This window comes from Canis lupus, chromosome X, assembly GCF_048164855.1.
Source record: "Canis lupus baileyi chromosome X, mCanLup2.hap1, whole genome shotgun sequence".
In the NCBI taxonomy this organism is placed as follows: domain Eukaryota; kingdom Metazoa; phylum Chordata; class Mammalia; order Carnivora; family Canidae; genus Canis; species Canis lupus.
Window position 1 is genome coordinate 98,138,554 of NC_132876.1, and position 12,420 is coordinate 98,150,973.

The 12,420-nt window shown below is 37.4% G+C and overlaps 1 protein-coding gene across 15 annotated transcripts in view; it reads left to right on the forward strand.

Moving 5' to 3' along the window:
* The window catches only part of DMD (dystrophin), a 2,167,959-nt gene that overhangs the window by 1,531,838 nt on the left and 623,701 nt on the right, over positions 1-12,420 (forward strand). For 14 of the 15 annotated variants that reach the window (XM_072818058.1, XM_072818060.1, XM_072818056.1 and 11 more), the window contains one exon: positions 11,829-12,061. In XM_072818058.1, the coding sequence (XP_072674159.1) occupies positions 11,829-12,061 (233 nt within the window). Of the gene's footprint in view, positions 1-6,693; positions 6,842-11,828; positions 12,062-12,420 lie in introns of those variants that run through there. The other variant, XM_072818071.1, reaches the window with a different exon arrangement.

Genomic DNA, 12,420 nt, shown 5'->3' on the forward strand with positions numbered 1-12,420 from the left:
CATGGTGTGCTTTTCTACAAGTTAAATGAAAACATGAATTGATTTTGATGTAGCTACTTTCACTACTTCGGTTGGTGTGTTTGCCATACCTGCAGTTCATAACGTGTTTAATGACCCAGAACTTTAAAAGCTAAGTTTAGCCCAGCACAGTCACCTCAAACCAACACAAGGGAGTGGTTACATTTCCAATGTCATTATGGAGACAGAGTTCAAGACTTCAGTGTTTGGATTTGTCAAACTCTTCGGGGTTTTAGCTATAGGATGTGTTTAGATTTATCTTAAACAGCAACTCAGATGATAAATTGAAATTCAAGTATAACTAAAGAGTACAAAACTTTTTGTAAGCCTGTAAGCAAGAAATATGCTACCAATCCTTTGCATGATTTTTAAAAATCATTTTCCAAAGCATTCAGTTGAATATTGAATATTATAGCATGTGATAATAATAAATAATTTTACATATTATTCTAAGACTGAATGGCTAGAAACATCATGTTACTTTTAGGTATGAGAAATAAACTATTATGTATATAGACCAAAGGAACTGTGGCTTAGGTTGGATTCCTTGGAAAGCAGTCTCTGAGAACAAAAGCTGCATACAGAAGGTTTACTGGGAAGTATTCTTGGTAGATCTACCGACAAGAAAGTGAGAGGGAGAGTATTGGGCAGAGGGGAGAGGCTGACCCACAGTGCAGTTGCTGCTGTAGTGTAAACCAGTCCAACAGGAAGCATTGGAGCTGGATTTGTTCTTCAGGGTTGTCTTCAGTTGAGGTTCAGGGGCTTGAACTTGGTATCCAAGTGCTAAGAGCAAGCCACAGGGAGAGATGCAGCTATAATCTATTAGCAGTCATTACTACTAGTATCTGGGGTCCATCTACTCCAGGAGAGAACTCAATGGAGCGCCATAGTATCCACTACAGGTAGGTCTTGGCATATTCTGATTACTCCACAAATGCTACAAAGAGGATATGAAGGAATAGTAATGACAGAAAAATGAACTGGTCATTTTCCACTGGGTCTTAGTGTATCAGAACCACTCTCCCTTTTTTAAAAAGGCTTATTTATTTATTTATTTATTTGAGAGAGAGAGAGGTAGAGAGAGAACACGAGCAGGGGGAGGGGCAGAGGGAGAGAGAGAAGCAGACTCCCTGCTGAGCGCAAAGCTCAACACGGAGCTCGATTTCATGACCCTGAGATCATGGCCTGAGTTGAAATCAGGAGTTGGACACTTAACCAACCTAGCCACCGAGGTGCCTCTATCAGAACCACTCTTATTTATAAGATGGTGTTTATTTTGGTATTCAAAGATCCCTTTTAAACTTCCTTAACTCGGAAGGGAAAGAATAATGTTCCTATTTTGCCTGGTGCAGGGATTTCACTTTTTCAAATTGTGGCAAAAAAAAATACATAACAAAAAAATACATAACACAAAACTCACTATCTTAACCGTTTTAAAGTATATGGTACAGGGGATCCCTGGGTGGCGCAGCGGTTTGGCGCCTGCCTTTGGCCCAGGGCGCGATCCTGGAGACCCGGGATCAAATGCCACGTCGGGCTCCCGGTGCATGGAGCCTGCTTCTCCCTCTGCCTGCGTCTCTGCCTCTCTCTCTCTCTCCTCTCTGTGCATTCTCATGAATAAATAAATAAAATCTTAAAAAAAAAATAAAGTATATGGTACAATTAACTGTATGCATATTGTTGTGCAAAAGATCTCTAGATTGTTCATCTTATGAAAACAAACTGTAGCAAATGACAGAATTTTTTCTTTTTTAAGGCTGTATAATATTTCATTGTATAGACGCACCCCATTTTTTTAATCCATTAGTGGACATTTAGGTTGTTTCCAGATCTTGCCTATTGTGAATAATGCTGTAATGAACAGAGGAGTGTCCAAATATCTCTATGTCTTTGAAATCCTATTTTCAATCCTTTTAAATATAGATTCACAAGTGGGAATATCCTGGTCATATGGTATTTCTGTTTTTGATTTTCTGAGGAACCTCCATACTGTCTTCCATAGCACCTGCACCGTTGTACATTCCTTCACCAACAAATATTCTCTCTCTCTTTTTCTCTTACTCTCTTGCTCTCTCTCTCTCTCTCATAGCAGCCATCTGAACAGGTGTAAGGTGGCACTTCATTTTGGTTTTGATTTCCACTTCCCTGATGATGACTGACGTTGAACATCTTTTCATGTGCTTGTTGGCCATTCATATGTCTTCTTTTGAGAAATGTCTATTCAGCTCCTTTGCAGATTTTTACTGGGGTTATTTATTTTTCATGAATTCCCTTTTAATCACTCAAGTCCAAGCCTTCATTCTTAAAACATAGATTGCTTGGAAACTTCCATCTAATTTACTACATCTTGATTTTGGAAAAGTATTTTAATTTATCCAAATTTAGTTTCTCTCTTACAAATTGGTAGTAATGATGCTCTCCCTGCCCAGACTGCAGTGTTGTGGTGAAGCATCAACAGAGAAAATTACTAAAAAGACATTTTTACACTGTTCAAAGTTCTGTAGAAAAATAAAGTGTTATGAATTCAGAACAAAAAGAATCTACATTTTATGACTACTTAATACTGCTTCATTTACATTGGAGCTAATGATTTCTGTTTTTGTTCTGCTTGATGAAACTCCAGATTAAAACTCTGATGAATGAATCAGTCTGCCTCTCCCCACCTCCCTCTGTCTCTCTGTCTCTCTATGTATATATAGCCCCATCCCTGAATGTTAATGCACTGCTTAGTATATTGTGCTTTTTTCTAATCTGATAACAGCAGCAAATGTTGGTTGAGGCCCTACTGTGTATCAGACATTGCACTGGTTTTGGTGAGGAAGGAAAAGATTAATCTAACACCTTAAGTAGCAGGCCTCATCTTGTGAGTGAGGCTTATGAAGGCATGGCACACATATAGCAATATTAAAAACTCATTGCTGATTATTTTGCTACTTAGAATAAAAATGTAAGTTACCCTCCAAAATAAGAGAGTCCTTTAGACTGAATTGTGTAGAGTGCTGCTTATTACCTGGTTTTGCTCATGTTGGGCTATAAAATCATATTTCTAATATTCAAGTAGGAGCAATTCTGTTAAAAATAAATAAACAACAGATTGGGTTGTTTAGTTCAGGAATTTTTTAAAGTGCTAACATTTTCAGTAGAAAAGCAATATATTTCCTCTAATGAGAACTGTACAGTTTTCCCTAGCTGGTTATACCCAAGTGGAGAAATGGATTTTGGAACTGCTGATCATCTTTTATCAATAGCATGCTCTTCATTACGATCTGGTCTGGTTTTTCTTCCCTTGTCTTCTGCACTAGGCTCCCTGTTTCATAGCTCTCTTTATTACATTCTCTACCTTGTTCATTTGCAAAGTTAAATGTACACTAAAAGTGAATTTTTACTAAAGGCATTGCCTTTCAAATATCTTATAAAACGCCGGCTGCCTCATTTACAGGAATCATGGAATGACTGTGTATCTTCGATTCTGTCTCTCACACTTAAACTTGAAGACTTTCTTTCTAGCTGTGTTCTTTTTGCTGCATCAGCATTTGTTTGATTTCTATACCAATGAGAGGGGCATTTGAAAGCCTGTTTTGGATACAAGTCTTTAATAGGCAGAAATGGATGCTGTATCATTTATCTCCTGCCCTGTAACTAGCTACCCCCAAAGATAATGGCTCAAAATAAGAATCCTATATGTTGCTCATGAATTTCTGGGTCTGATTTGGGCCAGGCTTATCTTAGATGGTTCTTTTACTGGTCTCACTTGGGCTCATTCATGTATTCATGGTCAGCTGGTAATTGATGGCCTCACTCACATGTCTGGCACTTGTTGGTTATGAGATGAAACAATGGGTATGATAGGGTCACTTGCCTATTATTATTCAGTAGGCTAGCATAGTTCACATAGTGATGAAAGGATAGCCAAGCATAGCCCAATATCCAAGCATTTCTCAAGCCTTTGCTTGTGTCATGTTTACTAATATTCTTTTGGCCAAAACAAGTCCTTTGGCCAATCCATATTCAAGTAGTAGAGAAATACACTATAGCTCTTGTTGGGAGAATCTGGAACATCTTATTACAAGGCTCCAGGTGCAAGAAAGGAAAGAATTTGTGGACATTTATTCTCTCCCAGAGATACTTTTATTTTGATCACCAAAGCCTTTCTTGTGTAATATCACTCAGTGTTCCCTGACAGCTATAGCTTTGGATATTTACTGTTTCTTCAGTGTCTGCTCTATATCATGTACATAAAAGAAGCGCTTAAAAATTTCACTTAACCAATACTTCTGAGATATAAGAGAGCACAGACTTGGATAGGCATAAAGGATGTCCAGTAAAAATGCTAAACTAGTATATGAACCACACACACACACACACACACACACACACACAGTAGGGAGGGAAGGGAGATGGGGGAAAATGAAAAAGCTTTTCATCAGTGGTACTGAACCAGAGGCAAATTTCCTCCCCTCAGAGGTCATTCAGTAATGTCCAGAAACATGATGGGTTGTCACAACTGAGAAGCTGCTCTGACCAAGGATACTGATAAACATCCTACAGTGCACAGGACAGCACCACACAACAAAGAAACGTCTGTACCAAAATGTCAGTAGTGCTAAGGTTGAGAACCTGGCTTTTTACTGAATGCATATGGAAAGAATTTATATAATGTGACTTATAGAAAAGCACTTAGAAGATGCAAACTGAAAAAAAGAAGAGGCTAGGGTTATTACTGTTCTCAAATTAGTGAAAGAAGAATACATTTGGGTGAAGTCAGGTTTGAGTTATTCCTCAAGAATAATATTGAACTTGTGGGAGGAAGCTGGATGCACTTCATTGCTATAATCCATGTTTTTATGGCTCGCTCAAGGTGATTTCTCCCCAGCTGGAATGGATATTAGATGTATTTTGTGGGTACTATATATTGTGAACTATAGCTCTTGGAGTCAAAAGCATTTGAGTAGTTAATAATTTTTGATACTGAATGGGACATTTAGAAAAAGTATCTGATGACCAGATCATTTTTAGAAATATGTGTAGTGGTTAATCACATTGTCTTCACATTGTCACTTGTTAATGTGAGATCTTGAGCAAGTATTACCTTTCCGCAAAATGAGAATACCTGCACTGAATATTGTTTGGTAAAATTAAGTAAAACGGGGCTTATAGATAACCTTGCCTGACACATAAGAAACCCTGAGTAAGTGATAGTGATTATAGTGTTGGTAGTAATCTCTCTTCCTTCCCAGTAGCAGCAATATTTCTACTTGGATTATATTCTTAATAGCGGGAAAGAATCTGGTAAAAAATGATAAAGTAGTGTCACTGAGTTTCAAAAGTCTAGGGCTCCCACATCTAACAGTTTTTTCCCTAAAATCCAGAAATACAAGTGGGTAACATGAATCCTTGAGTTCTGATTCTCTAGGCCTTGACATGGATAGCACAAGCCCTTATTGTGCTAAAATGTAAATAATTGATGATAGTTGAGTCACATATTTTATTTCCTCTCTAGAGTAAGAAAGGATATAGACAAAAGTAAATGATTATGGATTTGTAACATTTATTTCTAGTTTTCCACCTGGACCTGCAAACGACAAATAGTTAGAGCCAAGAAGTGAGGTTGTTCCTTGCCCATGCACAATAGAGTTTTGAGTCCATGCATGATTTTTAACTTTGTTAACATGTACCCTCTAACTCTTACATATTTCAGTAAGCCACGTGCTTTCCCTCAACTATTCAAAAAGGAAAGTATTCCCCAATGCTGTTTATATGGAGAATAGTTATTTCATCTATTGGAAATATGCAAGTAGCTGAAAAATCTTTCCTATAATTGATAATGAACTTTAAGGCAGTCTGCTCACCTATACAGAATGATACTTTTAAGTATTTTTGCTAGTGTGAGTCCAATACTTTATCATTTAGTCAGTTGACTGACTTTTCACTTACAAAAGTAAAGAAAACCAAAATGTTACCCACATTCACACAACAAAGCAGGGCATAGAATATGTGCTTCTTGCTTTTTTTATCAACCAAAGGAGACCTGTGAATTACAGAAAAACCACATGTGAACACTTCAAAGGAAGTATGCCAAACACATTGTGTGTGTGTTTTTAAAAAGATTTAGTAGCTCCTTTAAAGCTCTAAGTAAAGCTGTTAGTCTGACTAATCATATACCCCTGAAACCAATTAAATTTGTAGACTAGAGAAATATTCTTCAAACACTTTTGAAAAAATGAGAGTTGCCTCCTAAAGCCAACACCTTTTAATTAACAAAATACTCAGAGAATAACTGTGGTTTGCAATAGTATATTACACCTACTGTTATTCATGCTACTATTCCAGTGTGCCAAACTCAATTCCTTTCAGCTATTTTGAGCTTGAGTTTCTGTCTGCTTGGCTTTGGAAAGAAAACACAGTTTTCAGTAGAGATGTTTAATTTTCTAACAAATGCATGGGAAATGCATTATGCTATAGTCACCAGTAGTCAGACAGTACAGGCTCTGTGTGTCCTGTGTACATCTCTCTATACAGGTATATGATGTGTATATTCCTTTGGCTTAATGATATACACTGTAATATATGTGGTTCTAACATGAACTAGTTAAGCAAGAAATACAATAGAATCTCTTGCTGGAAGGACAGTCGCTTGTGTGACATCATAAGAACTCTCTTCTGTTGTGACCCCATCCTGGAAGAGATGCTTCACCCAGCATACTTGAGACGAGTAACCCTGGTCTCCATAGTGGTTTGGGAAGCTGAGATCTGAAGCAGCCATTACCAGGGTCAACTCCTTGTGACCCTGGACAATGACTCGAGGCAAGGGGCTGACATCCAGGCAAGCATATCAGACCGTAGTGTATTAAACAGGGCATGGAGGAAGGAGTACCTGCTGGCTGGAGGGGAAGCCATTCCCCCATGCTCCTTAGGGAGAACCTAGAAACTCATCGCACAAGTTCAGGTGTAAGATTCTGTGTAGTTGTTTATGTATCCTAACTCCTTACCTGATCATGATTATGAATTAAGAGAATTCTCAACAAATTCTCTTCCCATCTTTTAAATTATGGAGTTATTGGAAAACTCTGGGGGGACTAAATATCCCTCCCTGACCTCTAGAGTCAAGATTTTGTTGCTCAGTCTGGGAAAGTACCCCCTTACAGATCTGATCAGCCCACATTTTACCTAATAAAGTGATTTGCTCATTTTTCTAGTAGCATGACAGTGGAAAAGAAGGAATCTCATTTTTTCTTTTTAGATAAAAGTAAAGGCATCTGAAAATACAGTATGAATCAATATGGTATACATAATAAAATGAAATATTCTCAGGACCTCAAAATTTCTCCTTCGAAACATGTTGCTTAATTAAAAAAAAAATAAGAAAAATACCTGCATGGATCTAGAGACAATTTTTTTTTTTTTAGGAAAAATGAACTATTTTAAATAGTGTTCTAGATAGAATTGGCCTTGATAAAATGTGAACTAGATGGAAATTAGACTCTTTCTACTTTATGTGATAGCACTTATTTCTCTACTTTTGGAGACCCAAAGTTTCTGAGTTTAGAATCCAGCTCTCAGTTACTATCAATTGCTGATCTCTAGCCACTAGACAAGCAAACAAATAAACACCTAATAATGGGATAAGATTTTGTCCTTCTTAGTAATCATTAGATTTAAGTAGTAAAATGATAAGGACTGGAAAGTGTTTAAGACTTCAAAGAATAATGTAATTCTATGCCTCATGAAGACTTTTTAGTTATACATTTACCCTGGTTCTCCATAAATCACAGAAATCTAGAGTTGTGATTTGAAAAAGGAAGTGGAATATTTGTCTGAAAAAAGGAGAGAAGAGTTTGCTTAGAAGGGCACAAACCATGAGAGACTCCTAACTCTGGGAAACAAAGGGTTGCAGAAGGGGCGGTGGGTGGGAGGATGGGGTGACTGTGTGACAGGCAATGAGGAAGGCACTTGATGGGATGAGCACTGGGTGTTACACTATATGTTGGCAAATTGAATTTAAGTAAAAAATTAAAAAAGAAGGGCACAAAAGTAGGAAATGGCCAGTGCTGATTGGAGAATATATGGAATAGAGACTGAGATGTTTGCGGGGGTGGGGACGCGGTGCATGGGCAGAGTAGAGGGAGGAGAGGCTGGAGTATGAATTCTAGTTCAAAGAGCCTAGAATGGCACGCTAATTCATTAAGTCAATAGCCAGTAAACATTGTTTGAGCAGCAAAAGGAAAAAGAAAAGAAAACTCACATACATACAGTATACCTACTGGCAGGAGAATGCTAGAAGATGTACATGTATCAATTCATAAAATACTTAGAACAATTTCATGAGATTAGTACTGTTTTCCCCATTAGGTAGGTGAATACTCTGAGGCTCACAAAAGCTCAGTTTCTCGAGCAGAATAAAATCCCTTACCTCAAAATGCCTATAACCTCATTCAAGGTTGTATATCTAGGAAATGTTAACACCAGCTGTCTGTGAGAGAAGTACTATTCTAATTGCCATTTTGTAGAGGAATAAATTGAGATTCAGAGAGCTTAAGTAACCTGCCTAGGGTTCCACAGCTAAGAAATGGCAGAATGAAGATCGAAATCCAACAGTCTGATCTGAGACAGTCTGTTTTACACTCTTCTTCTTCATCCTGTGGTCTTTCCTATTTATCCCCTCAACTGAAAAGTGGGGAACAAAAAAATTGGTTGGTTCTTTTTTCTCTCTTTAATATTTGGTCTTCCTTCCCCAAGCAGTGGCTCTTCCTCCATTAGTTTCTTGTTCTGAGAATAGTTAAAATGACCTGAACAGTGAGATCCTAGAAATATTATGTGTTCTAATCTTCAAGAAACCCACCTTCGAGGTTGTTGTTGTCTTTTAGGAATATCCTGTGTTAGAAGGCCTCAAAATCTACTGGAAGGCTCAGTGTGCACAGATTTGTTTTTTAGATTCATTCATTTATTGAGAGGACATCAATTGAGCACCTACTGTATTCCACTACCTGTGCAAGGTACAGGAGCTGGAGCAGTGAGCACAGGGTACCCAGTTTCCCATCCCTTTCTCATCACTGTAGAGGTGTTTTCAGATGTTGAGTGCTGGAGGAGAAGAGACCAGCAATGAAGGGCCTGACTGGTCCATAAATGGGACCCCCTGCCAATGACTGGTATACTCATGGCTATGTTGCTGACCTTTCCATCTCCCTGTAAATCTGTCTCTTCCAACTTTGTACTTGGTGTCACTTCTTTCTTTTCCCTCATTGGAGAACTCTGTGGTATTATCATTCCAGTGTCATTCGTCTGTACTTCTTAGTCATCTTGAATCATTCTCTGTTGTTCAGTCTCTGGCACCAGCCTTTCTTTTCAGTAGACTTCATTTTTCAAAACAGTTGAAATCTGATAATTCTCTGTATTCTCATCTTTCACTGTCTTGAAATTAAAGATGACATGACTGTTTCCACTTCATTAAGCACTTCTTTGTTAGTCAGAAGTAAATCTAGAAAAAAAGTCTTCCTGCTCTCTTTTGAGGGTCAAATTTTCAATAAGTCAAGTTTGAAAAGAAAAGAAAAAAGAAAAACAAAACATTGTCTGACGCTTCCCAGAACTTTGAAATCATCCCAAAGTGCTGTATGTTACCTCAGTATCTGTTGTGTGTCTATTTTAAGAATAATTTGTCCATATTTTCTAGCCAGCCAGGCATTCAGCAGTTAGCTCTCCCAGTGATGTTTTAATTTAGCTCTTTTTTTTATCCTCACCCATGCATCCTCTTCAGGGATTCGGCTCCTCTCCTGGAATCCCTTTTAAGATTTTTAGATCTTAAAGCATGGGCCCCCATGCTTCCTACTAGAAGTGTTGGATCACAAGATGCTATTTCTGCAGCTGATTATATGTCATTCTTTCTAGAAGGAGCCTCAGAGTAGTGAGAGAGATTCAAAGAACAGTTTCTTCTTTTTCTCCTCAGTATCATTGTTTTTCAGTCATTACTCCTTGGCATTAGTTTTAATTCTGACACCCTACTTTTTTACTTTCTCTCTACCTTGTTCAAGATTATTTCTTCCATGCGCAGATATAACACTTGTCCCTGAGAAGCTTAAGATATAGGAGGCATCCTTCTATTTCTCTCACCATCTTCTTGCATAAAAAAACAACCTTAAAAGTGCAGAAAGCAATACAACCATGAAAAGTAATTTATAGCCACCTCAGAATGGAATGCCCACATGGCCCACTTTTCTTTTATGTTCCTAGAATCTTTCTCTCCCTGTCCCTGGCTCTCAGGTCTCCCATTGAGATGTTGTCCTTTAGAGCTTTCTCTCATAGCTTCTCTTCTAAAGAATGTAGTCCCCATATAAATAATAGTGAAAGGGAATATAAGGGAAGGGAGAAGAAATGTGTGGGAAATATCAGAAAGGGAGACAGAACGTAAAGACTGCTAACTCTGGGAAACGAACTAGGGGTGGTAGAAGGGGAGGAGGGCGGGGGGTGGGAGTGAATGGGTGACGGGCACTGGGGGTTATTCTGTATGTTAGTAAATTGAACACCAATAAAAAAATAAATTTAAAAAAAAAAGAATGTAGTCCCCTATTTATTTGCTACTTGTCTCCTGGATGTAGTAGGCTTCAAAGACCATGAACTTTAAACCAGATGAGGCATTCTGTTCCCCGCTTCACTCACCTTCTATTACCCAGCTCTTTGTTGGTACTTAGTATCAATTCACACCAACAAGCTCAGCCCCCTTTAGTATATACAGGGCCATGCAAAGAACTTTGAGTTTTTCCCAAATATTTCACGTATTTCTGCTCCTCATCTCCAACTTCTCATTTTATTTGTTCATCACTGTGTTTCTTATTTATTGGGTATTTATAAAAATAGTAATACCTAACATTATTACCTGCAGTATCAGAAACTGCTAAGATGGTTGTTATTTTCTGGCACTGTTCTATGTACATTTCATATATTAGTCATGGAATCTACACAACTGCCCCTGTAACATTTTCTCTGTTATTGTCCCTTCTTTACTGAGGAGAAAACCTGAAGCTTAGAGAGATTAAGTAATTTAACCAAGGTCACAGAGCTCCTGAGACAAAGATTCTCCACTAGGTGTTTTCACTCTGGAATTTTTGATATTAACCATGTGCCATCTTATGCTATAGTGTTCCACACTATTAATATTTATTTAATATTTCTTAATAACCTTGAAACAGTGTTTCATATCCAAGTAGAAAAACTTTATTAGATCTGATTTTCCAAAAATTATGTAGCTTAGGTTTTCTCCACTGCCACTTTATGACCAGCCTGAAATAAAAGGAAAAAAATATGATAAACTGTTCCCAATATAAAGTATAGAGCAAAGACAAAAACATTTCATTGGCTCTGATTTCCCAAGAGTCTACCTCCAAAGTAATTTACTTCCTATTCAAAGAAATAAGATCTATACAAACTTGACTTTTGCTTTTTTTTCCTTAAATGAGAAAAAAGAAGTAAAACTTTCTCACTTGGTAAGGTCTGAATACTTTTTCTTTATCAATTCCAGTCGATGCAAGAGTTATTTGACAGGACTGTTTAAATTAAATTAATTGTCCAGCTATTAGAATAAACAAATTCATTTTGAAAGATTGTTAAATGTGTACTAATGAAAAGTTTGAGTCCTTGAATTATCCTACCATGTAGTACTACATAAAATATTCCCATTTTTGGGAAAAATTTATAATGTCATAAATAATACTCTGGCTCCAATTGTTATAATTAAGTTTATTCCATTGTTACTGAAATTGGATTCTTTGCTTGTGTTTCTAATTTTTCTTTTTTTTTCTTTTTTGCGGAAAAAAAAATAGCTCCCAGTCAGACTGTTACTCTGGTGACACAACCCGCGGTTACCAAGGAAACTGCCATCTCCAAACTAGAAATGCCATCTTCATTGCTGTTGGAGGTACCTGCTCTGGCAGATTTCAACCGAGCTTGGACAGAACTTACCGACTGGCTGTCTCTGCTTGATCGAGTTATAAAATCACAGAGGGTGATGGTGGGTGATCTTGAAGACATTAACGAGATGATCATCAAGCAGAAGGTATGGGAAAAAAGATAAAAGCTGGTTGAAATGTTTCGTTAAAGTGAAGATTGTCCACATGTCAGTTCACTCTCCCTAGACCATATTCCCACCAGTTTTTAGGCAGCTTTTCTCTGTCAGCAACACAATATCTCTACCCCATGTAGCTTAAGTATGATTAAAAAAAAATTAATACAATTATCTAAAACCCATAAATTAAAACGAATGTTACAAGGAAAACAATATAAACCTTACAATTATGGTTGGCTTTTTTAAATTCACTAAATAACTACTATTTTAAAAAACTTTTATATCAAATATGTAGTTCAACTGAGCTGTTTACATTTAAACTATTTGTTTTGGCAGCCTGTAGTCATAAT